This window comes from Suillus discolor (genome assembly GCF_016758755.1).
Source record: "Suillus discolor strain FC423 chromosome Unknown F5147scaffold_15, whole genome shotgun sequence".
NCBI lineage: Eukaryota > Fungi > Basidiomycota > Agaricomycetes > Boletales > Suillaceae > Suillus > Suillus discolor.
This window is the reverse complement of record NW_024541262.1, coordinates 391373-416483: the sequence shown is the minus strand read 5'-3', so window position 1 is coordinate 416483 and position 25111 is coordinate 391373. Positions and strand designations below refer to the sequence as shown.

Here is a 25111-nt window from a genome sequence, read left to right as displayed (position 1 = left end):
TCCGAGCATCTAGTAACTTTGTTCGTCACTTTACTTCTCTTCAATTCAACTCCCACTCGAAATTGAGTACATTTGGCGATCACAAAAGATGTCCTCTCACACAGAATCCAATGCTGCCATGGAACTTGTGTACAACAAGATGCAAGACATTGTCTCCAAGGCGTTGAAGATGCAAGATGGCCACCCAGAGCATGAGAAGCAGGCATTTTCCTTAGCAATTGAACTTGTAAGTCTCAGCTCAGTTGTGATCACACTTATTAGTCCCATCTTATCAATGTAGTCATCAGCATTAGGTTCTCATGGCCAATTGGCCACATTGATCCTGCCGATGGTATTGTCCATTGCCGCAGAGATCAAGGATGCCACCCACCAGAGAAAGTTCTTGAGGCCGATTAACTGGCGATCGCTACGACACGATGACCCTCGTATTGACGACCACCCCCTCAAGGAAAAAGCTCGTGCATACATCGCGAACCATACCATCGAACCAGCAACCATGCCATCTTTGGCAACCGGATCTTCGGACATGGCATACACATCTGCAGCTGCTGCCATGGTAGAGGTCAATCCTAATCCCACAGCGAAGCCAGACCACGTCGCCCGACGTTTCCATACTACCCCCCCTCGCCCATCTCAGATTCAATCTCATACATCCTCCCGGCCTCGATCATTTGGACTGGTATCCAGCTTGACGGAGACACAGGGGAAGGGGAAGGGGAAGGGAAAGGAAGCTGAACCATCGACACCCCATCAGCCGATTGCCTCACAAAACACTTGCCGAAAATGCTCTCGAAGTCCAACTGCCCCTCCCAATCGGGCAGTCAAGAGACGCCGGAAAATTCAGAAGTCAAGAGTGATCTTGAGTGACACGGAAGACCAGGATGCCACGGATGACCAAGACGAGGATGAAGAAGACCAAGACCAGCGGATGGAGGATGACAAACTGATGAGGACTGCCGTTAGCAAGGCAAAAGGGAAGCAAAAGGCTAAGTGAGAACCTGATAACAACATTACAAGAGGACAGTCGATGCTTCCATCGATTGTAGTAAAGGTTAGTGATTCTTTTTCTTTCCCTTCAATGTGTTTATCAATCTACAACCACAGCAGAAGAAAAATCTGCCCAGTACATCCAAGCCAGCACCTGGGACATCGGCCACTTCATCACCGAAACGCCCATGGGATTGTGATCTGTGCTTGCGAGCGGGAGTGCCTTGTCTGCCTGGAATTGGGAAATGCACTAAGAGGCCCATTGGTGCATGTGCCCACTGCCACCAGAGCAAGCTCAGATGCAGGCCACCGACAGACACCATTGTCAGCCCTCCTGCCGCAACCACCAGCCAACCAGAGCCAACAAAAAAAAACATAACTCGGTCAAAATCTCGGGCTCGGCCAGTCTCCTCCACCAGGACGAGGGTAGGTACACAGACCTCAGTGGTGAGGGATGAATCTGTATTGCTTGAGATGTCGTCTGCTGGTGGTCAAACAGGTAAATATAATTTACTATTGATGTCCATTGTATATCCTAACTAACGGTAACAAGATACTCGGGAGTCATCTCCAAATATCACTGATGCTCAAACACCAAACTCTGCAGATGACAAATCAATGGCTGTTGATGTCGACCCCATGCGCAGGCCGGACAGATCCTCCGTCAACATTGTTCCTCCGGCTGACAAGGATCATATTATGCACGACATGATGGCCGACATAGATGCGACTGGTGTTGGGACTGGCGAGCTGGATGTCATGGAAGAAAGTAATGTGCAGGTCAACATTGATTCGACGGCCAAAGTCAATTCGACGGTGCCACCTCCTGTGCAGCAACAAGAACTTCCACCTGCAAATTTTGACCTTACCGGAGAACAGAGACTCACTGGTTTGGAGCAGAGGGTGTTACGTCGACCGTTGGTCGGCGTGTGCAAACTAGGATGGGTCTTCTCAACGACAACTCAAGTGAGTCTACTGAAGCTGAGCGTGGTCTGGCCTTGATGGAACGTCAAGGATTCCTCCGGCGATCTCGGTAAGACGGCGCTCGTCGAGATGCAGGGCTAGCGGATACGTGCTAAGTCGTATGGGGGCGACTTAGAAGTGCGGTCTCACACAAGGAAGCTGGTAAGCTTTAGATGAGCAAGTTCTGGGATGAACCTAGTAGATTAAAGTAAAGTCTAAGTACAATAATCTGTGTCTACTTATAGGGAAGTACTACATGTATTCTAGCTCAGTCTGTAATCAATAGTATATCGTAAATCTATGATAGCCAGACATGAGGTTCAGATAAGATACATGAGGCTTAACCTCTGATCAAGCATGCTGCGCCAAGGGCAGCTGCGCATAGGTACAGGAAGCGCCAAGCGCGCTCTGGATTCTCATGAAGCGACATGTGGTATGCATGCGCTGATCTAGGGTGACCATGAGGCATACTGCCTCCATGGATCAGGTACACGGCCTTCTAGGCCAGGGGCGGGACATAGCGCCAGGCGGGGTCATAGCACCAGGGGCGGGGTCATAGCGGTCCAGACTGCTGTCTTTCTAGGCGCAGGCGGCGCACCGCCGCGCGGGGAGTCTAGCAGAGCGGGGGCAGGCGTAGGCAGAGCTGGGGCTCTTGTAGGTGTTACAGATGCCTGTAACAGAGGGTGGATCTGTTGGAGCAGGGAAACATAGTTCTCAACAGCCAGTTAGAGGCCACCAGTGCATCCCTCCGTGTCAGTCAACTCCAGCTGACAGAGGTTACACATCATCTGGCCACAATGGTGGTTGTCTACGAAGGCTTGTGTCGCACATATGTGTCCAATGACCCTATGTTTCCTGCGCCAGTCGCATCTCAGTCCAACATCACCTTGCCACCAGGTGTTGGTTGGCAGCAGGTCGCTGATGAGATCATCCATAGCGGAGTCTTCACCAGCCTCTCTCACCAATCACACAACCAGCAAGTTGCAGGAACATCAACTCACCCAAGCGACTCGGCATTGGCAATGATGGGAGTGGCAGGAAGGATGGTGTCAGTAGAACGGCAAAGACAGGCCGACATCTTGGCCGGGCAGGATTACTACAGTATTTTGGGAGACACTCAAGGATCGGTGCCGATGCTCACCCAACCCGTCCCACCCTCTCCTACAGCCAATATATCACTTCCCGCAGCTAGTACGGACCAAACAGTCACCACAACCTCGTCTCGGGCATCAGCACCTCCCAGTATGGCTATAACAATGAGTCCATCATCACTAGGGCGGTCTTCATCTTTTCCAGGTGCACCGGCCAGCACCAATGTACCCGGCCTGTCTGATTCTCATCATCAACCTTGCACCCAGCAATAAAGTAGGAAGGCCATGCTTGATAATGAATGTTTAATGTTGTAGAATAGGTGTCAAATGGTCTACATACATTTACATTAATGCCGAAATGTACCATATTGTATTGCAAGTTCTTGAATGAATCAATACAATGACTGATTTCATAAGGTTTACCGCGCGGGGATTTGGAAATGTGAAACCGAAGGTAAGCAAGCATCAAAGTTCAATATGTAATACATTGTCATGCAATTGAGTACAGTCAAGATCACATTTATTGTGACACACTCCAACAAACACATTTTGGCCGGCCGATAGATGGGAACTGCCAACACATCGGTGTTGTGCAACACTATTCGTAGTCAGCATACCTGCTGGGCAACCTTCTTTCTCTAACTGCCTGTTTCCTAGGAGGTTCTGGCAGTTCATCTACTCTCCGTTGTTTGACGCCTTTACCCTGTTCTGGTCTCAGCATCAGATCTGCACCCGTCCCTCCTGAACAATCATCCATATGTTGTCAATTGGAGGATACAGCTGCATTTGCGTTCTGAGCAGTATTGTTGGCTGCTCTGACTGTGTGAACTTCAGTTGGTGTCAATGTCGTTCCGGATGTCTTTTCGGAAGTCTTCCTATCCCTCAGTGGCAACATACTGGGTGTCTCATCCAGGGAACCATTTTGACCTTGAATCATCCTGACAGTATCTGCGACAGGAGCCTGTAAATGCTGTTTATCCACGAAGTGATCAAGGAGAACATGTTTGCCTGTGGCAGTTGGACGATGACTGCTGGTGCCAAGCATTTTTCCGGCTGGCCGAGGTCTTGGCCGAGATCTCTCTACAGGTAGATTGTTTGGTACTGGTGTCACTACGGCACCTGTTGGAGATCCTTCATTTATCGCAGCCATGGCCGAGGTGGACATCAATGACTTTGACTTCTCTGGATGCCCTGGCCGGGGTGGTGGCTTGGGCACAAGTATTTGAGGTTGTGCGACGATGTTATTGTGTTGTGGTGTAGAATTTTGTTTGGCCATGATAGGACCGACGGTCAATGCATTCTGAAAGATATGCCTTTGATTTACTTGCTTCAACTGGCCGGCCGGGCCAGGCCGAGGATGTGGTCTTTGCAATGGCGTCACTAGATTTCTCGTAGCTCCACTCTTTGCACCTTCAATGTCCTTTGGTAAACATTGGTTGTGAGGTGATGATGAACTTACATTAATGTCCGGGGTTGACTCAGAGCCGATTCTGTGTCTCTTCCCGCCCCTGATGTGCTGGATTTTCTCTGCCCAGCCAATCACTATTGTTGCCGTCTGAGAGATAAATATCGGAGGATAAGTCACGTCAATCTCGTCGGTCTGTGGTAAACGAGTCCTGATTCCTCTCTTCACTAATGGCCTTGGTTGTATTGAATCATCGGACTCTGGCTCCTTTCTACAGGAGATGGAGGCAACCCTCGCCTTCACATGACCATTGCCTTTCCATCCAGCATTGAGGCTTGATTGGCTGTCAATGTCAATCATTGGACCAATGGGAGAGTTACAACATGACCCAGTGGTTGCTCTCTGTTTTGCAAGATGCTTTGACTTTTGACGTGGTGAAAGGTGTGCATCATCATCGTCCTCAGAAGACTCCTCGTCTGTCTTCTGGTCACCGGTGCTCCTTGCTCTTGATTTGTGTGTCCTAGACCATTTTAATGGCTGACGGCTTCTAGCTCGATCATCCGACCTCTGAGTTGATTTCCTAACAGGAGAGTATATGTTTCCATCTGAGTCCACCCATCCCTTGAATTCAAATGTGGTGTCAGTTGTGTGTTTCTGCCTCTGACGCCAGAATTGAAGAAGTATTTGAGCCTCAGCCTTCTTCAGCTTGGACAGATCTTTTATTCTTGTTGCCTCAGGTAGATATTTACTCTCGATGAATTCTTCTTGCTGCGATATAATTGTTGCCCACAGAACAGGAACTTTCGGCTTCTGGCAACAATGTCCTGTTCACAATGTCAGTTCAGCCAAAGCATGTCCAACATCCAGCTTACGGTAATGTACTGTCATGAAGTCACAAATAAGATCCTTTGTGGTTTGAAGGTCAAGGTCTTGATTGTCCGGGAGGATTGGCATGCCCTCGTTATCTGTTACAGTAACATGACACGAGTCCCCCGCCAGCAGAGAGCCCTCTGCCACCCGCACGGCTATAGACGACACCGGAGCCTCACCAGCTCTATAGACAATAACCGGAGCATCACTAGCTCTGTGACGACAGATGACGATAGATGATGACAGACGATAAGCGGCAACTGCCGGCTTAGATAAGCGGTCTGGACCGCACGTGACGACACATGACGACATAGGTCTAGAAGACCTATTAATGTTATCAAGATAGAAGGCATGCCTCGTGCTGCCTCGAGGACGATAGAAGGCAAGCCTCGCGCTGCCTCATGTACAGATAGAAGGCAAGCATCGTGTTGCCTCATGGACTGATAGAAGATAAGAAGGATACCACGTGGATCCTATCTCTGATGGAAGCGTACCGCATGGACGCTATCTACGATAGAAGCCCGCCTCATGGACGCTATCTCTGACTCATGTAGATAAGCATATTAGAACCCAGCTTTAGGCTGAGCTTAGATACGATAGAGTAGCCTTATATAAGGTCGAAGATTAAAGTAGACGTTCCTTACTTTAATCTTACTAGGTACATCCCAGAACTAGTCTAATCAACTAGCTTTATCCTTGAACTCCTTGTCCCGCTAAAGCTACCTGCTCGACATCGACTCGTACCTTCAGTGACGCCTCTCACTGTCTGTAACTCTGCTATCATCTCAGCGTAACCCCTCGTTAACCACCACGAGCTACGTTCGAGTACGCAACCTTTGCTTGTCTGTAAAGGCCGACGACTCTCAGCACTCGGTACCACTGTCGTGGTTGTCGCTGTTAGAACTATCCTAGTCGCACACGACCGTTTGTCGTAACATTATCCAATTCAAAGTGAAACAGCTGTCGAACCTGCTGTGTCTTTCCACAGATCACCCGATCGTCGGTCCCTTCCTGCATATCTGGTGGGTGACACTCAGCACACATCCTGGCAGACTGACAATCACTTACTGAACTGTTCCTCTGCATATGGATTCCATTCTTCCAATATAACTTGCCAATCCTTAGTATCCATGAATCGTTCACTGCTGCCAATTTTGTCGTTGAAATCATGACTGCGTTTTATATCAGTGTGAATATATAACCGAGCATGACCTTCTGTACTCACCCTCCAATCATTAGCTTTTCATCTTGTTCCTTCCATGCTGATACCATGAATATTCTCATTCTGGCTTGCCTGTACATCTCTGTTGCAAAATGCTTCATCAATGATTCACCCTTTGTCTTGGCAATATTGGTTTGTATATCTGCTGGTGGACCTTCCTGTGACCATGCCAATGTGGTCGCTTTGGCCTCCTTTAACTCATCAGAGGTAAGACCTTGCATAATTTCCATGACAACCCATTGGTAATGTTTCATCATTCCCTTTTCCCCCGGCTTCATCCCAGTCTGCTCCTGGATGATGGTTTTTACCTCGGCCTTTCATTGTTGTTTGATCACCTCTCGAGCTGTCCATTTTCGGCCATACTTGATGAGATGCTTCCGAATGCGCTGCTTGCATGCACCATTATTGTAGAACCATTGCTTGTACATCTGGCATGCATGGTAACTGAGGAGTGTTTAAAGACAGCCGAGTGACATACATATTTGCGATGCTTCAGTGCATCCTTGTCCATCTTTGGGGCCAGAAGACGAGCTTCCTTGACAGCAGCATTCAGTACTGCATGGCATTCTCCACCTTTGCAAGAGTTCCATTGCTCCAGGTGTGATTGCAGGGCAAGCCATTTATTCTCATTTAATGCGATCTGCTTGTCGTCACCTGTCTGAGTCCTCTGTCGAGCCATTTTGCAATGAGGAATCTTTCTGATAAAGTGCTGGTAATACGCAACAGAGGATGAATGTAGTACAGATTTAGTACAGATTTATTGTTGTTATCCAAACACATGAATCTGTCATCATGTCCTGATCAATGTCATACTTCTCATCAGTGCGACCAAACATGCTTTCCATAAATATCGGTTTCAACCTATTATTGTTGACTAGCATTTGAAAACAGTGTATAAACAAACAAACAAACATTAAATATGAAGAGGCCAACGGTGTTCAATAATCCTTGGCCGCTGAGTTCCAGCAATGGTGCAAACACCTCGGCCGCGAGATAAATACTATTTTAAATGAGCCTCTCTTGCTGAAACATCTTGGGTTATCTCTTCCTCCACCTTGTTGTTTAATGTGAGACGTTGCATGATACTTGCAATTGTACCATCATTGGTCCGTGACATCCTCTGTACAATCCACTTCAAGCTACTTTTGTGCATGACAGAACTCATTGCCACAGGTCCTCAAAGAACATCCTTGCATATAATCTTTCAGCCAGAGGCATTGGTATAAAACCATTCCAGGTATAACTGTTGTAAATGTCATCTCAGATGATCGTTGATTACAAGAACAAATTTACACACCCATTTCCGCTGTTTCAATTTCCATTGATGCATGTGAGGTGCGAGAGGTTGTACATGCTCCTTTACCTCCATCAATACATTCTTGCGCACTGTCCCTGTAGCAGAGTTCCAGTCATCCAGATGAGTTTCAAGGGCAAGGACTTCAAATTCATTCAGAGGTATCTGATTGGTGACTCTACTGAATTTTCGGATGTAAGGCATGAGTCAAAAAGCAATTTCAATGATGTGATGCAAGTTGGTGGTGGTGTTCGTGCAGGGAGGATGTCAAGTCAAAATGACGTTGCCATGTCAAATTTGAGCTGTCGGAATATCATTATCTAATGGAATAGCAGGTAAATAATGATGTTAATATCACACAAATTGGAACGTCCTAGTATAGGCTACCATCCTCGCCTTTTTTACTCTCCACATGGGAAAATCTATAGTAAAGGAATGGACACCACAGAAGAGTGTCAGGGTCGTAGTATGGAAAAGCAGAAACACTAACAGAGGGGACAAAGGCCGGTGGGTCGACATCGCACACAACCAATGCTCCAAGCAAAACCAAGAAACTCCGAGCAAATCAACACCCCACCGATCACAAAGCATCTTATACAGTGTGTTACGTCGACTGTGGGTCGGCGTGTGCGAACTAGGATAGGTCTTCTCAGCGACGACTCGAGTGAGTCTACTGAAGCTGAGCGTGGTCTGGCCTTGACGGAACGTCAAGGATTCCTCCGGCGATCTCGGTAAGACGGCGCTCGTCGAGATGCAGGGCTAGCGGATACGTGCAAAGTCGTATGGGAGCGGCTTTGAAGTGCGGTCTCACACAAGGAAGCTGATAGGCTTAGATGAGCAAGTTCTATGGTAGAACCTAGTAGATTAAAGTGAAGTATAATCTACAACAATGTATGTACTTATACATAGTAGATGTAAGTGTTCAAGCTCAGTCTGTAATCTATAGTATATCGGTAATCTAAGATAGCCAGACATGAGGTTAGATAAAGTACATGAGGCTTAACCTCTGATCATACATGCAGCGCCAAGTGCGACTGCGCAATCAACAGGAGGCGCCTGGAAGCGCCCTGGGTCTTCATACATGAGGCGCCAAGGGCGCTCTGGATCTTCATGAAGCGACATGCTGTATACATGCGCTGATCTAGGGTGACCATGAGGCGTACAGCCTCCATGGAACAGGTACAAGGCCGTCTAGGCCAGGGGCGGGGTCATAGCATCAGGCGGGGTCATAGCGCCATGAGGCGGGGTCATAGCGGTCCAGACCGCTGTCTTTCTAGGCGCAGGCGGCGCACCGCCGCGCGGGGAGTCTAGCAGAGCGGGGGCAGGCGTAGGGAGAGCTGGGGCTCTAGTGGGTGTTACAGATCCCTGTAACACAGTGGTGGAGACGAACAATATGACATAGGTGCCATGCATGTCTCGGCTCCAGCGCTGCCAAAGTCCCTGGTAAGACAATTGCACAGTGTGTCCCAGTATTACATCCTAACATGCGAATGGAGAGCCAGAATGACTATCTTCAGCAGTGGCAACTGTGCACTGAGGAGTATCTCATGCTGCTGCTAGACAGAAAAGCACCACCCGTCGGCCGTGCATGTGTCATCTGTGAGCAGGCTGGTGTCTTCAGGTGTCATTGTTGCTTGGGAGAACCATTTTATTGCTCCAACTGCTGCTGGACCACACACAGAAGATTGCCATTTCATCACATTTCTGAATGGAATGGAACATACTTTGAGGAGTCCTCCCTAACGAAGGCTGGCCTAGAGTTTTATCTTGGCCATGGCGGTGAGCCATGCCCGAGTGATCCAGACATTCTCACCAGTGACGTCTTTGACTGGGTTGAGACAGATGATCAGATTGACCCAGACAACATACCCCCTGAGACTGTCATGACATGGGTTTTTGACATGAAGGCCACAACGATAGTAGACAAGACTGGGATACACTCGCTCATCTTGAGGTACTGCCAATGCCTGAACTCTCTCAGTCCAGATAGGCAGCTCTTTCAGATGGGTATGTTCCCAGCATCCTTCACCCACCCAAAGACAGCCTTTACGTTTGCGGGATTGGACAACTACCTCCTTGACAATCTGGAATGCGGGACATCAGCCATGAATCATTTTAGCAAGTTAAGATGAATGACATCCAGTGTTTTCCCCCATATCGTTCCAGTAAGTCTAAAGTCTCTTTCGGCCGACACATTATCAGGTACATGATGAATGCTCAATGATCTGTTCAGGACCGTTATTGAGAAATGATGAGAGTTTCAAGACAATGGCGGCAGCTAAAGTCTCTGAAATGGAATGGCTTTGGGCATGAAGTACGAAGACCAAAATTGGGGGAACTGGCCCTGTTTTGCCCTGCATGCCTGCAGTCAGGGATTAATATGACTCTCCTGGAAACAGATTCAGCCGGCCGAGATCCCAATAATACTTGGTTATATACTTGATCGTTAGTCATGGATGGCAATTTCAAGGCTGAGCATTTGCATATGGCAAATCCCAATGATGGAGTTTGGTTAATGGATGGTCAGGGCTTCATGGTGGGCAAAGACCAATACAAACTTCATCTTGACCAGGCCAAGGACCACATTGAACGGTCGGACTGTAACAATCACAAGGCAGTCAATCTAGCCAATGCATCCAGGCACAAACTCGAAGCAACTGGAATCGGTGGTTGTGCATGTGCCCAGCACGGCTGCTTTGTTCCTCACTCAATGGTAGATTTCCAAAAGGGAGAATGGTGGGTGGCATGAACACAGTGTTAATTAGCTTATTTAACATCATTTCTACCATAGGCAAATGAATATGGATTATGCGCTTTGCCAAGCACTAAATTATAATACTGCTGGAATCACACGTGCTCTGACCTTTTACGATGTTGACTGTCAATACAATAAGAATCTCAGGAGCCGAGTAGCCCAAAGTCCCTATTTAGAGATGCCAGTCGATATCAACATCACACCAGGAATCGGCCTGTGGCATGTTCATGGACATCAAGAAAGCTGTTTTGTATGCTACACATCCAATTTCATTCCTGGTGCTGCAAGAATCAATGGAGAGATAATGGAAACATTGTGGTCGCCCCTGAATATTATCTCACCATCGGCCTGTGGCATGTCGACTCCTCACCGAAAGGAGTGCTTGGATTACCAGATGTAATTTCATGAAAATGATCTGGATGAGTATGTCATTGATACATTTCTTCGTTTGATGATTGATTGGCAATTGTTTGACGATAGGCAAATCACTGTGCTGTAAATACAAGCAAGCTATCACCGGTTGTGCAGATTCGAACGAGGCCTTCGAAAAGCTCAATTCCACCGCTGATCCAGCTCTGGTGGAAGAATGGGAAATGCAAGAGGCAGACGCTCAAACAGCCTGCCTACATGATCCAAAATCTATGGATATATATGATGTACAATTGCAGAAAGGCAAGTCACCAGTATTTTCTAAACCCGGTCTAACAATGTTGGTCACAGCACTGAGTCGAGAGCAGCAAGAGCTACATTTATTAAGCTCGCAGACCCAGCGAAAGGTTTCTCCGTCTCATAGAGGAGCTGCGACATGGCTTGCAAATGGACTGACCCTCAAGGAGATCCAAATTGGCTTGGCCATTGATTTATGAAAGCTCGGCCGACGGCCGACTGAGACTCAAATATTGGAACTTGCCCATCGCAGGGACAAATTGCAAGGTGATATTGAGAGATGGGTAGAAGCCGGTGCAACGTTCTTCGGCCAGGGATACGATCATGTGGAGACTTCCATGGATGTTGCATTCATCGTGAACCATGCACCCTCTGATGATTCTGACATTGAACTCGATTATGATCCAATCAGTCGGGTGTCATCGGCTGGATATCATCCAGAGACTACTGTAATCCCAATGCCTTCAAATGTTGGCATTCAACGATGTGAAGAGCTCGGTGTCAGTGACCTTATTGAGCAAGAGATCCAACTCTGAGTAGGTCAGGCCAATGATGCCTTGCAAAATATCAGGGTCTCCTTGGCTGAGAAGGATATCTTACTACGAACAACTGTACGACCTGCCAAGTCACAAGCACGATCCACTCGAGCATGGGCCCAGGTTTGGTCGGTCGACAGGGCAGTCAGACTCAATGTGAGCATCTACTCAAAATGCAGGATGCAGCTCCAGGAACTTGGTGCAGATGAATTGCTTCTGAAATATCGGCCACTGCTCAAGGAACATTTGAAAGTAACCACGGCCGTTGCAGACCCAAATGCCAGAGGGCAAAGGAATGACACTCTGGCTTGGTTTTGGTCACTTGATGTTCAAGGGGATTCTACCAGCAGTGATTGGATGAATGAATGTAAGCCATTGCTTACCTATTTGCATAACTGTCAAACCAATAACCATGTTATCCAGTTTACAGGGTTCACTGGCTTCGAGTGAAAGCCCTATGAGACCACTGGCAGGAAGAGTTTACCCTCGTAGAGCATGAAATGACATGTACTCTGGGTTTCTTCAATTACAAATGAGCGACTTGGTTATGTTGTGGTCAAAATGCCCAAGACAAAAAGCAAGAGGGACACGTCTGCTATGCTGGCAGGCAGGCAAGCATGTTCCAATGACTATATCAACATGCTGAATCAATGTTTAAGAAGACAAAAGTATTGGCGGCCGAGGCAGGTACATGAGTGCAAGATTGGAACGAGCATGATGTTGTGACATACAAGATAGCAGACTTTATTCAAATACTACAGCGACTTCACATTCATGATGTGTTATCGGACAAATATAAATTTAGAAAATTGCAATGCATGTCTTCAATGAGGCAGATATAAATCATTTCACAACATAAAACTAAACATCAGGTATAGCGAGGTTGAATTAAATAGACTAGTGCTGTGTGGTCTTGGAACGAGTGTAGTCACTTACTGCCTCTCATTTACTTTGGGAAGACTTCCAGTTCCCTCCTTTCACGCCTGATGCGAGCAGAAATGCGGCAAGCCTAACACAATTTTGAGGATGTCATGGGTCAGAATGATTCCCGTTCACCAGAGTTACATCATACCTTGATGTAAACACCCCAGTGCGCCAACCACGATGAACAGAGTAGAACTTCTCAGCACCATCAGATTCCGTGCTAGTGATCGAAGCTGTCCATCTGGCCAACCACCAAGGGCCTTCCTGGATCTGATCAGCAGTAGCTGATTGACTATCTGCAAAATCCTGCTGCTGTGCTTTGCAAGCAGCATGAGAATGCCTGTTTGCCTGTTCCCTGGAAGCAGCCTGCATGTCTTTAGCTGCACATGCATTGCAGCGACTGGTCGATGGATTGTGCAGCTGGTGGTGTTGGTTATCAATGTCTAGATTGAACTGAAATATTGTCATGAACCACACCTTAGCCCCAAATGTGTGGCCAATCATATGATGTCATCGGGTCTCAGATTCTGAGGATGTCGTGTCCACTTCCACACGAATCTGTATGTCTCTGGAACCATGCGACTCACGTTGAGTGACAATGATTTGCAAATTCTGATTTGGTGTAACAGACTGTGCTATACATTCTAGATGACGTGGAATATCATGTAAGTACAGCTTGCATTGTGTATAATAATGCACATACCGGTGTGTTCCACACCTATGTGGCTATCGCTACTTTTACGAACCATGACTGGTTGAAAATTATTTGGGACGCTGATGAAGTAAAAGTCGAACGTGGTGTGAGTATAATAAGTATATCAAAGCAGAATCATCAATTATTCCGCAACAATCATTACGTACATATCAGCTGTAACGTTCAGTTCAGAGTCGGCTGTAATACGATTCAGGCAAGTTCTAAGTATGCATTGCCCCTGGACAATATTAATTGAACCAATACAATTTCAATCACTCAGCCAAGGAAGTTAATGGTTGACTGTCGGCCGAGCGGGCACATGGTATTCAGCCACCGGCAGAAGTTTTACATTTTTTGGCCTCAACACGATTTTGTCAATTGATTACAAAGCTTACAGGTTATTCGGTTGAATCTTTATATGGAATGAGCGTATTATGTAGTTGAAATATATTGTTGTGGTGCATCACAATGTTGGTGGTGTAATAATTTGGTTGCAGAATCAGTTTATCCCTGTCTGCGACTCTACAGTGGCACTGCAATTCTTATTCAAATGACCGACCATTTTCAACATAGTAAGAAAGTTTTGACCGAAGCAGTTGGCCGACTGGCCGACAATGATAAAGCTGCTTGCTGAAGTGTGAAATGTGTCAAAATCTAGCAATTTACAATACAGATGAGATTTATGACACCGTTAATAATGGCTAATGTTACGATCTATGATACATGCTAGAACTACTTATTCATCAAAGACTTCTTAATGTAGCACAACTGTTCCTCTAATTCTTCGCACCGTTTGAGGGTGCTCCTGCAAATCTCCTTCATGTTTGCCAGATCCTTCTCCACCTTCCTGACCTCTACTTCCAACCGCTGCCTTTTTCGGCATTGAGCTTTCTCTTCTTTCTCCTGCCGGAATCCCAATTGTTCGGCCGTTTTCCCAACACGACCAAGTCACTTGAAGAATTGCGTGATGCTCCATGTTCATCTGTAGTATTTGTGTGTTCTGTAACTAAACGATCTTGTTGAGTAGAGAGATAAATATGTTACAAAACAACGCACCATGGCTGCACCACTGCTTGCACACAACACAAGCTTCATTTGGACGAATGATGCAGTCTTGCTTCATGATCATGCAATGACCACACCCTGGGCCCTGCAGAACCATGGCCATCATCTGTGTATTGTGCATTTCTTGATGCCCTGAAGTGTTTCATAAGATTAGTGAATAAACAAGATATTCAAATTCATTACTTACCCTCGGTGAGAGAACAAAGTCGCTCACATCACTCACATCACTGGAAGCATGAAAGACTTTTTCAGCAAGAAAAATGTTGAAAAATTTGTAAAAAAGGTTTAAATACATCGAAATTAGCAATGTATTTAAACCTTTTTTACAAATTTTTCAACATTTTTCTTGCTGAAAAAGTCTTTCATGCTTCCAGTGCATGCACGTCCAGCCAAATATTGCTTGCATGGTGTTCCTTCGGCCATGCATGAGTCACACCCAGGGTTTCTAGCCATAAACGCTGAGGATAGTGCCATAGTTGTATGTAGCTGTATGTGGGAAGGATTGTTGTAGTCAGAGTCAAATGAATGAATGTTTTGAAGCGTGAGTATCAGGAACCTATGTGTACTTACAGAAAATATAGTTGTGGACTTCATGGAAATTGCCGAAGAAGTGAACTGCCTGGCATTTGGGAAAGACAATAAAATATCAATTACACCAGGACTTACACGGAAACACTGGATGTGAACTTGAGTATACTTACAGATGACATGAAGTGCCTAGTATTCGGCCATGAGACATCCACCCATCACTTATACCAGGCATTAATTCAATGTGCTTGCCGAGTTAATGTCTCCTCTTCTCAAGATGTTAATAGAATGTCTATGACAATTCAGTAATGGTCCTGCATTCCGTAAGAGCATCTAAGTGTAGCCATCTATATATGGCCGATGTGACATTTACATTCAAAGCTCAGGATGCGATGAAGCGCAATACACTACAGAATATCTATACTAATGTACATTGATTAATGAATTTATCTTTCTGTGAGACATCCATTGAGATGCGCCAACTCATGCTCCAATTCTCTACAAGCTTCCTCAGCCCTACGGTACATCTTCCGCATTTCAGCCAGATGCTGCTCGAGGTCCTTCATCTCCACCTCAAGTCTCACCCGTGTTGTCTCATCCAGTGGCCTATCGACCCAGTTAGATGGCTTGTGATCTAAGATGATCACTTCATCGGAGGAGTCAGAACGTTCAGATTCTGTGTCAGATGGGTCGTCAATGGCGTGTTCTTCAGCATCTGTGACAACCGAGGCGTCAACGACTTCTTCTTCAGTATCCTTCACAACTAAGGCATGAACACTTGAGCATGGTACAAAAACACAAGTAAATTAACACTTACCATTGCTACAAAGCTGTTGACATGGGATGCATGTGTCGCCCGTCCATCCTCAGCACACCTTTCAGGTACCCTTGCAGGAATCACAGCCTGGACGCATCCTGCGCATCGCACTCATTATGCCGGTGTGCCTTGGGGGAGGTGCTAATATTGTGAAAGTTAGTCAAGAGTGTAGATGTATGGCCACGGCTTACCTGGCAACAGAGAACAACAGTTAGAGCATCTGCTGCATGCTGATGCAGAAAAATACACATAGCATGGTTTATTGTCAGCTATGCAGGATTGACATCCTGGCTGTTGCAACGTCAATTTTCGGGCAGGAAACATGGATGTGGGTAATCAGATAGTTGTGTTTGAATAGAATGTCGCAGAATCGGCCATGAACCTTGTAATTGTCCAAGAGACTAATAAATATCCACAACGGCCATTGCCGGATACGTCAGTTGCATTCTGCCAGCAGTGGCTACAATGTCACAATTCTGTATATTATGTAACATATTCATGTTGATTATTGTACATGTGAGCTCAGCCGCTACTGTATACATATTTCATAATATAATTTATTAGCACTCTGGTGTCCACAGACAATCAATGATGTGTTTTTGTGAACGTCGAGTAATTTGGCTAATACATGTCAAAATTCAGGCCATTGTCCGATATTCTAGGAAGCCAGTCACGTTTAACAGTGGCCATTGGTCAAATGTTCCAAAGTCATGGATGTATTGACGGCGCATGTCTCAACATATCTGTCATCCATATGTATTATATTTGTATGATATTGACACAGGCGTTCATCATAGATTAGTGTATTAGGCAATATGATCTCGGTCATGCACCATAGTGACATGCCGATCGACGCTTATGAGGATGTTGATGGAGCCGGCAATCGTAAAGTCCCGACCGAGGCCTCATTGAATGCCATTCCTTTGATATCAAGTCATTTTAATGAGCGTGTCAGACGGTAGTTGAGCGATTATATTCAAGACAGGTAAAGTAAAGACAAGCTGAAAGCCTGTATATTCGGCTGGCTGTATGTGCCCAATCAAATATATGGCCGTTTGGTGTGGGCACCCGCCATATGTATAAAAAAGCAATGTAAATCACATAAGTCTGTACTATGTACATGGAATGTCTATCTACTCCTGGCCGAGTCGCTGCTTCAGATACTGAAACTTCTGCCTAAACTCCTTGCACATTTCCTCCATACTGTGGTGCAATCGCATGACACAACACAGACATTGCTCAAGATCCGTCATTTCATCAGTTAATGTTCTGTCGTGCTCTACCTGGTATGCCTCTGGCTTTATCGGACGTTCTCTCCAGTCATCCGGCCAACCGTCCAACATCACAATGTCCGCCGAGCAATCGGACTGATCGGACACTAATTCCAGTGTAGCAGTATCCATTGTTACTTGAGGAGACATTTGTGAGTGAGTATTCCGTTGGATGTAAGGCCAGCATACCGTGGCTGCATTGCTGCTTGCAGGTGAGACAGGCCAAACCTGGCCGAGCCATGCACTGCTGATCTGTACTTGTACAGTAGTCACAGCCTGGGTCCATGTGTCCTACAGCACTCTGAGCCGTATGGCAGTTTGGCCGATGCTCTGAGACTATATTTGTAAATGTGTGAGATGGATGTTATATGCTACATACCCTGCACAATGGAACAGTGCTGCCTACATCCACGGCATGCATCTCCAGCCCAATATCCAATGCATGGTAGGTTGTCGGCTACACAGCATTCACATCCAGGATCCCTGAACTTCAATAGAGGGAATGGTTGCATCGTTTGGTGATGAGATGAGGTGAGCCAGAGGTTTTGTGTGAGAGAGATGGTTAAAGCCCTAAAGGCCGCACCAATGGACACATGTATTATCCAATGTACCAGCCGCAGCCGGCCGAATGAATCTCATGTGTTTTGGACTGACATACAATCAGCTTTACTTGTAACATTTGCAGTAATAGCAGGAACAATTTGTTGGAATAAAAATCGGCCGAGCGAATTAACTAGTCAGAGCCGTAGTGAATAATTGTAACTCTTCACCAAGACTGCAGTGTAGGGGATAATATCTCCACGTGGCCGAACGTCCCCACTAATTGTCAGTTTTCTGTACAGCGGGATTGGCACTCGGCCGCGCATATATTATATACATAGACTGTCTGCCACGTGTCATTTGCCAAGGGATTGGATAGAATGTGTGAGATTAAAGTCAATTGCTACTGAGTGCTGGAGAGCATTTAGAAGATGTTCTACTTGTCTCAGGTCAACCTGAAATAATTGAACATGCTCCGTGATATCTTCTGTCTGCTTAACACAATGAATCATAACATATCCATCTGTCCCATTCACCCTCTTCAATCCATTGCATCATCACTGAACTCATTCCCTCAAAATGTTAGATGTGCCTCCTTTACTATCGCAATGTTTTCCGATTCGAAGTCAGGGATCACTCACCCATCTAGTGAGTGTTTGCTCATCTTAAGGAAGGTGTATCAGTGTCCATAACTCATCAGCCCATTGAAGAATATGTGAACAGCCTGGGCGGTGCAATTACCTAAGTCTGACAGCTGCATTGCTCTCTTACGCGTATTTATTAATGTTTTCTGACCAAATACTCAAAGAATATTAGGAAAATAGATAGACATTTACGTTTTCCATGGCAAAATTGAATACTCAGACATTATATCCATATCTCTACCATGTTATTTGCAAGGAACATGAAATAAATGGTCCCTATTTATGCTGTGACTAATTAATACCTTAATACATTATAAATAGAATGCCGTTTTTAATACACGTTACTTAAATTTTCATTTTCTTGATATATTTCTACAGTGTTCCCCTAACAACGGAAACATTAACATTGTACAGTTTCAGAGGATGTCAGGCCATGGATCACAGAACACCAGGCAAACAAAATAAAAATCTATTGTGTCATGTCACTTCCAAAGAACACGAAGGACACAATATTCATTTATTCCATATGCCTGCTACGAAAACACATAATTTTCAATACATTTTCTCAATGTTCTGTTTCAATTATCTACATATACCTGGCTGAATGTTTGGCCAGCCATATCAGTGTTCGGTCGTGTCGGCAAATGTATCACATGGAATGATATATTCTGTTTTCCCACATTAATGATAATAAAATAGTTCCTTTGACCGAGAGCTACTGGACCGATACTGATCTGTTACCATAGCTGACCGAGGGGTCAGTGCAACGGCCGACAAAGTCGAGTTACCGATCTCAGTCAATTTTATGACCACCAGAGGTCACATGGTCATGACCGACCGAGGGATCGCAGGGTCATGACCGACCTAGAGGTCACAACGTAATTACAGACCGAGGGGCCACATGGTTGTGACTGACCGAGAGGTCGCAACGTCATTACCGACCGAGAGGTCACAATGTCATGACCGACTGAGGAGTCACAATGTCATTACCGACTGAGAGGTCACAACATCATGACCGACCGAGGAGTCACAACGTCATTACCAACCGAAGTGTCAAAATACTATCATGGGCCAACCCATCATTTTCAACTACTGACATCCATGGGCCCACCCAATAATGGAGCAATAGTAGCATTACTGGGCTAACCCGTCACTTTCAACTACATACACCCATTGGCTATAGGCTATACTAGTACTATGGGCCCATCCGTCAAGATCGGGTACTTTACTAACTACTGGCCCATCCATGTATTACCTGTACAATATGCCCATGGGCCCACATGGGATGGCCCGTATAGTATGGGCTATTGTCCCACTGGGCTGACCGTAAGGTATGGGTATAAGTTACTGCAATATGTGCTCTGGATCCTCATCTACGCGCGGTGTAGAGATACAACAATTGCTGGGCACTACACAAAGTAAGTAGCCAGCAATATAAAAAGTTGTGGTCGTGCACAGCCTAGTCTGCTATACTTGCAAGACAAGTGCGTTCGACCCGAGGGGTTAGCTATTTGGAATGGTCTGTAGTTAGTGAAATGATAAAACGGTCAAAAGTCCGAGTGTGGGAAACAAAGTCCGAAGGTATATCTATGATGTCTGATGCCAAAGTGTTGGGTCCGATGTTTTCGGGTTTCGGGTTAGTGGGTTTCGGGTGTGGGTTTAGCGGGTTAGTGGGAATGGCGATAGCAAACGTCGGGAAAGCGAGCGGTATGCGGATATATGATAATGATGGGTATTTCGGATAGAAAGAGCGGTAATATTCGCAATGTCAACTAAGAACTACGAAATATCGGGTTTGACCACTAAGTATCGGGGAACGGCTCCCTACTACTTGGATAATCAAAATACTTGTAGTCAGTCCAATATATATATAAGTACGTAGAAATACGGAACCCTATAGGCGAAAGTAGCGGCCGACGATTTCGGGTCCAAAGTACATGTAAACTAACACGAGGCGCTGCGGATGATGGGAAAACATGTAATAGCGCTTGCTACGATGTGAGTAATGTGTGAAATAATCAACTATGCACCTAGTGGGGCTAGCAGGATGGGACGGGACACGGATAGGGCAAGTGCGCGGGAAAATATCAGGTCTGATGCGGCTGAAACGTCAAGTCGGCTAGTCGAAGCGTCGGGTTTGTGTCGGGTTGTGCGAGTTACATTGGATAGTGATGGGCATTGAATGTGTATTGGGAAATCAGTGAATACAAGCCTAGCGCGAGCTCGAGTGCTACAGCGGCCTCCTTGAGAGACCATCAACACCTGCATGTTTTGCGGTGGGTACATGAACAAGATTGAATTGAAATAGAAGAATACCTGCAATCCATCAATTGATGGTCGTGTTGGGTTGCAAATCGGGATTATTGATCATACCTTTGATATACTTCGCATCCACTTCAACTGTCAAATTGATGACACCGAATATGTAGACATGCACGGTGTGTAGCACGTGATACAAGCTGTAGCGTTTGAGTTTTGCTTGTGAGTAATGGCTCTCCACTTCATTGAGCGCGATTGATCCGAAGCAATTGGGGTAGCACTTGCCATCTTCGCCTACTTGCAGCAGGATATATCCGATCACGATGCACGATGTGTCTACCGCTAGGATGACTTCACGGCCGCTTTCGTAGTCTATCTGCCGAAGCGTGGGAGAATCTAGTACTGAGTCCTTGAGCGTTTGCATCGCTTGATGCTGCTCTTTGCTGAACTTGAAAGGAACGTCTTTCTTGGTCAAATTGATTAGCGGGCGCGCGATGTGTGAGAAGTTACGAATGAAAATGCGTAGAACACTGCATGTGCCTAGGAACCCGCGCACATGCGACTGGTTTTTTGGCTCAGGCCAATCCCTAATCTTTTGTACCTTAGATTCGTCAGGCACGCGCCCTTCAAAAGTACACTTGTGACTGACAATGGTCGCGGATGGTGCAGCTAGCACAAATTTGGTCGCAGATACCGTTGCACCTACATTCTCTAAGCACTGCAAGATGCAGTTGACAATGATGCAGTGTTCCCATATAAAGCACCGTATGCCCGGATGTTCGGGTATGGTCTCGTAAGAGCCATCCTCGTTCTGGTATCAGGTTTTTACCGATTTGATCGGCACATCATCTATGAACGGCGACGTAAATTCGGGGATTCTGTGCTGTAATATGAATGCGGTGTCGCCTTGATAAACCTGTACAGTGTTAGCATGTCCTTGCAGAAGCGTCATTAAACGATGTGGCCCTAGGGGCGTTCCAAACATAGTCATATCGCGCGAATTAACATGAAGTGCATGCTGGTCATAACCGGTATACAAATCCAACATAGCATTCACTGCATATCCGGCGAACATTTCTGCTAAGAAGTTGGGGAAGGGCGGAACCGACATGTCGCGAATAGTGACTTTGTTGAGCGGTTGTAGGTCGTGGACTAAGCGCAAGGAATGGCCGTCCTTCTTGATGACACAGAACCAGCACGAATGATAGGCGGCTGTCGACGGCTCATATATGCCAGATGAAATCTTTTCCTTGATAATGCGGATGACTTTGCCGGTGATTGCGGGTGGAATTGGAATATTGCGTTGTGACCATGGGGTGTGCGGCACTGTCGGGATTTGTACAGCGGAAAATATGTTTCATTGAGGCAGCCCCGTTCTGAGGCACCCCAAGTGAACATGAGTTTGTGAACCCTAACGAGCCAGTGTACTAGCTTGAGCTCTTTAGGCCATAGCCAATTGGCTGGATCTAAATCTAACTTTTCAGTGTGTTTGCGCATGAAGCAGGTTCCTGGTTCAAATTCTGGGGGGTGAGTCGGTAAGTCTGGTAACCCAGCGAGCGGGTCTTTGGGTAGCTGGCGCACTATCCTATACTCAGGTGGCATAGTGGTAGGCACTGTGCGCACTTTCTTCACGACTGGTTTATACACCAGCGCGTGAAGTGTGCGATCATAATAATAATAAGAATTAAAGGCGTTTATAGATGCCTGATCAATCACGGAACGGGTTGACGATAAATGCGCATAATGCGCCAATGGTTGCGATGTGATATGAGAAGAAACAGGAGAGACGGTACTTTGCGCAAATGTGGAAAACGATGTGGGGATGCTCCTTAAGAGCGATAATTGGGCGCTTGAAGTGTGCACGCTTTGCGGCGCTTCAGGAAGCATGCGAGAATGATTGAGACTAGATGAAGGAAAATACCGGTATTGGAGTGTATGCGGGGTATTGTCTCCCTGCGGATAATGCAGATCATCGATGATTAAAAACCCTTTTCTTCCTTGACCTTTGACGGATGTTCCTGGCATGGAAGACCGCTGGTGCAGCGCTTTACCCAAGAAAGTGTCGGAATGCGCAGTTCTTTGTGCGTATTAGGGTTGGTAACCAGGATATCTTGCTCCCCATCAGGGAGATCGAACGTGCGACAGGTCGTTAGCTTAAAGAACAGGCGTCCAAGAAGAATCTTGAAGCTCCCACAAGGTATGACTTGTACTTGAAAGTACAGCAGTCCTCCTCCGAAATTGAGCGGTACATTCTCAATGATGCCGAGTGTCGCGTCCTTGTTAGTGTTAACCGATTCCATGTTTAAGCGATGGTCCGACTGCAGACCAACGCCAAGCGATTTCCATACTGCGGCCAGCATTACAACTACCTCGGCGCCTTGATCTAGGACGCAGGTGACTACCTGCCCTCCAATCGTAGTTGCATGAATGCAGTGCAATGGTGCGAAGTGGTTCGCGACTACTCGGCCGTCGTCGCTTCACAAGCGCTTAGCGTCATAGTCGCATATCCATTCATCTGAAACTGGGTGTCCTATTAGCTCATTGTCCGATACTGTGCCGACCGTGACGTGCTTGGTGGTGGTAAGGTCGTGGAATTGTTTGCGGACGTTGGGTGATATCGCGAATAATTCCCTTGTCAAAATGCTGATGCTGCTATCCAGGAGGCGCTCAAGGATGCGCTTGTTGGCGTCTTTGTCTTCCAGTCCATGCAAGTACCAATATGATGCCGTTTTCATCGCTGTGGGTGCCGATAATGAGGGTGTCGAGTCTGTGAGGTCAGTATGTGTTAAACTGGGTAAGGATGAAGATGAAGTTGTGGGAGCGGCGGTTGCTTTCCACACATCCTTTGTTTAAGGTGCAGTCATCGTAGGCGTGGTTATCGTTTTTACAACTTCTGGCACCTTGCCCTTGCTCGACGAAGCTTGGACGGCAGGAGAGACGATCTCCTCCGCTTCAGTGGCTTGCCTAGATGCGGGCGCTGGCTTTGCGCGATTTTCGCTGACGAGTTCTACGCCATCAAACCGGATGTTCTTTCCCTTACCTTTGCCTTTCACAGTACCTTGCTTGGTATTGCATCTGGCAGTTGCTAGCGCAAGCGCAAGCGCTGCGCATAACATGTCTACTTCCTCCTCATCTATGTCAGACTTGGGATCCGCGACGGTGTGAATAAATGTGGACAGGTCGACGTCTAGTATGATGTCAACTTCAGATGATGCGCGGACATATAGCGCCACGGTTACACTTGCACTAGGGAGCACCTCGTTCACCTGCTTGTTAGTATGGTACCTATCAAGGCAATCTTTCAAGGTACCGTCGCTTGCACGACCAGGGATCCAATCTCCGCTTGTCAACACGAGCTTCATAGAAGTCTCGTGCACCTTACACTTGCCAGCGCTGATATATGCATCCTTTTCCTGGCAGTGGCTCAAGAAATGGTTGTTCTTTCCACAGAACATGCAACCATGTGGTGGTGAATTGCCAGGACGTCTCGCTTGATACTCCTGTTTTACAACTGTACCTTGCGCTGGTTGTTGCGGCGCTCAAGCTGTCGTCGCGGCTGCGCTTGGGTACGGTGTTAATACTGGCGTACCAATGGTTTCTGGGGCCAATGCTCCCATTCCTGGAATCAAGAATTTGGCAGCCGCGTCTACATCTGCAAAAGGATAAGGATTGCGCGGGTGATGATCCAGGAACTTGATCATTAAGCGCGTGCAAATAAGCGCTTGGATGTTGCTGGGAAAACCTCGTAACCACATGTGATTCCTCTCGGACTTCCCTATGTGATCTTTCGTGATTAGCGAGTCAGCAATTTCTCGGAAGGCGCGACAATAATTGCCGAGCTCCGTGAGTGAAGGCATTGGCAACCTCGCATACTTGTGCATTACCGCTTGGAGGTCAGATACTGTGTATCACTTTTCACCTTTGCACCCAGGGTACATTTCCATTACCTCTTTAATGAACGTGTCATAGTCGCTTAGTTTTGCTTTGGGCATACCAGCCCAAAGTGCGCGCTCGCTATTTGGCAAGTAGCAGATGATACCCTTGATGTGATCGCCCCCTAGTAGGTTCGCATCATTGGCGCAAGCTTCATAATCCTCGATGAAGGTGAGGAGGTTCTCTGCGGCGCCATCAAATTTTGGCGCTTTGTCTGAGCCGCGGACCGGCATTCTAACGGTCGTTGACATCTTTACTGGTTGGGGAGTGTTGATAATAGGCACGAGTTGTGTGGTTCTTATTGGAGCTGTTTGCAGGGCTGGGGGAATATATATAGCAGTGCAGTTCCGAATTGAGTTTGGCACGATAAGGGATTCCATTTCCTCTTTCTTAATAGCTGGCACTTCGATTGATAAGGGCACACGTGACCGCGATAAGGGTTCTTCTTTGATGGTTGTGCTAGAAACGGTTAGTGGGGTAAGCGGAGAGAGAGGAATAAAATTAGGATCTGATGGATTCCTTGGTGTTTCTACAAATGCGCCCGGCAGTAAGTTGCAGGGGTTGTCGTGTGACTCAAAGTCGTCCAAGGATTCACCGTGTACTGATTCTTTGGGGGACAGCGTGACTGGCGATGCGGGCACAAATGG

General features: G+C 46.5%; 6 protein-coding genes across 6 annotated transcripts; 3 read left to right on the top strand and 3 right to left on the bottom strand.

Annotated features, from left to right (window-relative positions):
- Positions 1 to 88: 88 nt before the first annotated feature.
- F5147DRAFT_771393 (uncharacterized protein) lies at positions 89 to 2052 on the top strand (the record flags this gene model as incomplete). The annotated part of the gene is made up of 6 exons (XM_041441237.1): positions 89 to 226; positions 281 to 990; positions 1018 to 1051; positions 1105 to 1486; positions 1541 to 1953; positions 2002 to 2052. 6 exons carry the CDS (start codon positions 89 to 91, stop codon positions 2050 to 2052), a joined length of 1728 nt encoding a protein of 575 aa, XP_041295263.1.
- Positions 2053 to 2307: 255 nt separating this feature from the next.
- On the top strand, positions 2308 to 3314 carry F5147DRAFT_771392 (uncharacterized protein; the record flags this gene model as incomplete). Its single annotated transcript, XM_041441236.1, has 3 exons — positions 2308 to 2383; positions 2438 to 2583; positions 2631 to 3314. 3 exons carry the CDS (start codon positions 2308 to 2310, stop codon positions 3312 to 3314), a joined length of 906 nt encoding a protein of 301 aa, XP_041295262.1.
- Positions 3315 to 3804: 490 nt separating this feature from the next.
- On the bottom strand, positions 3805 to 5628 carry F5147DRAFT_771391 (uncharacterized protein; the record flags this gene model as incomplete). The annotated part of the gene is made up of 2 exons (XM_041441235.1): positions 3805 to 5270; positions 5319 to 5628. The coding sequence occupies 2 exons, from the start codon at positions 5626 to 5628 to the stop codon at positions 3805 to 3807; spliced, it is 1776 nt and encodes a 591-aa protein (XP_041295261.1).
- A 591-nt stretch (positions 5629 to 6219) lies between these two features.
- On the bottom strand, positions 6220 to 7217 carry F5147DRAFT_771390 (uncharacterized protein; the record flags this gene model as incomplete). Its single annotated transcript, XM_041441234.1, has 5 exons — positions 6220 to 6335; positions 6385 to 6488; positions 6542 to 6822; positions 6874 to 6966; positions 7017 to 7217. The coding sequence occupies 5 exons, from the start codon at positions 7215 to 7217 to the stop codon at positions 6220 to 6222; spliced, it is 795 nt and encodes a 264-aa protein (XP_041295260.1).
- A 2099-nt stretch (positions 7218 to 9316) lies between these two features.
- On the top strand, positions 9317 to 12239 carry F5147DRAFT_650963 (uncharacterized protein; the record flags this gene model as incomplete). The annotated part of the gene is made up of 11 exons (XM_041433485.1): positions 9317 to 9453; positions 9514 to 9954; positions 9976 to 9997; positions 10303 to 10568; positions 10624 to 10837; positions 10876 to 10983; positions 11094 to 11363; positions 11457 to 11753; positions 11799 to 11945; positions 11976 to 12156; positions 12220 to 12239. 11 exons carry the CDS (start codon positions 9317 to 9319, stop codon positions 12237 to 12239), a joined length of 2103 nt encoding a protein of 700 aa, XP_041295259.1.
- Positions 12240 to 12731: 492 nt separating this feature from the next.
- F5147DRAFT_650962 (uncharacterized protein) lies at positions 12732 to 15235 on the bottom strand (the record flags this gene model as incomplete). Its single annotated transcript, XM_041433484.1, has 15 exons — positions 12732 to 12798; positions 12862 to 13093; positions 13301 to 13357; positions 13417 to 13487; positions 13575 to 13628; positions 13803 to 13819; positions 13996 to 14061; positions 14198 to 14413; positions 14464 to 14496; positions 14550 to 14604; positions 14696 to 14715; positions 14791 to 14958; positions 15043 to 15091; positions 15139 to 15147; positions 15174 to 15235. 15 exons carry the CDS (start codon positions 15233 to 15235, stop codon positions 12732 to 12734), a joined length of 1176 nt encoding a protein of 391 aa, XP_041295258.1.
- Positions 15236 to 25111: the final 9876 nt, after the last annotated feature.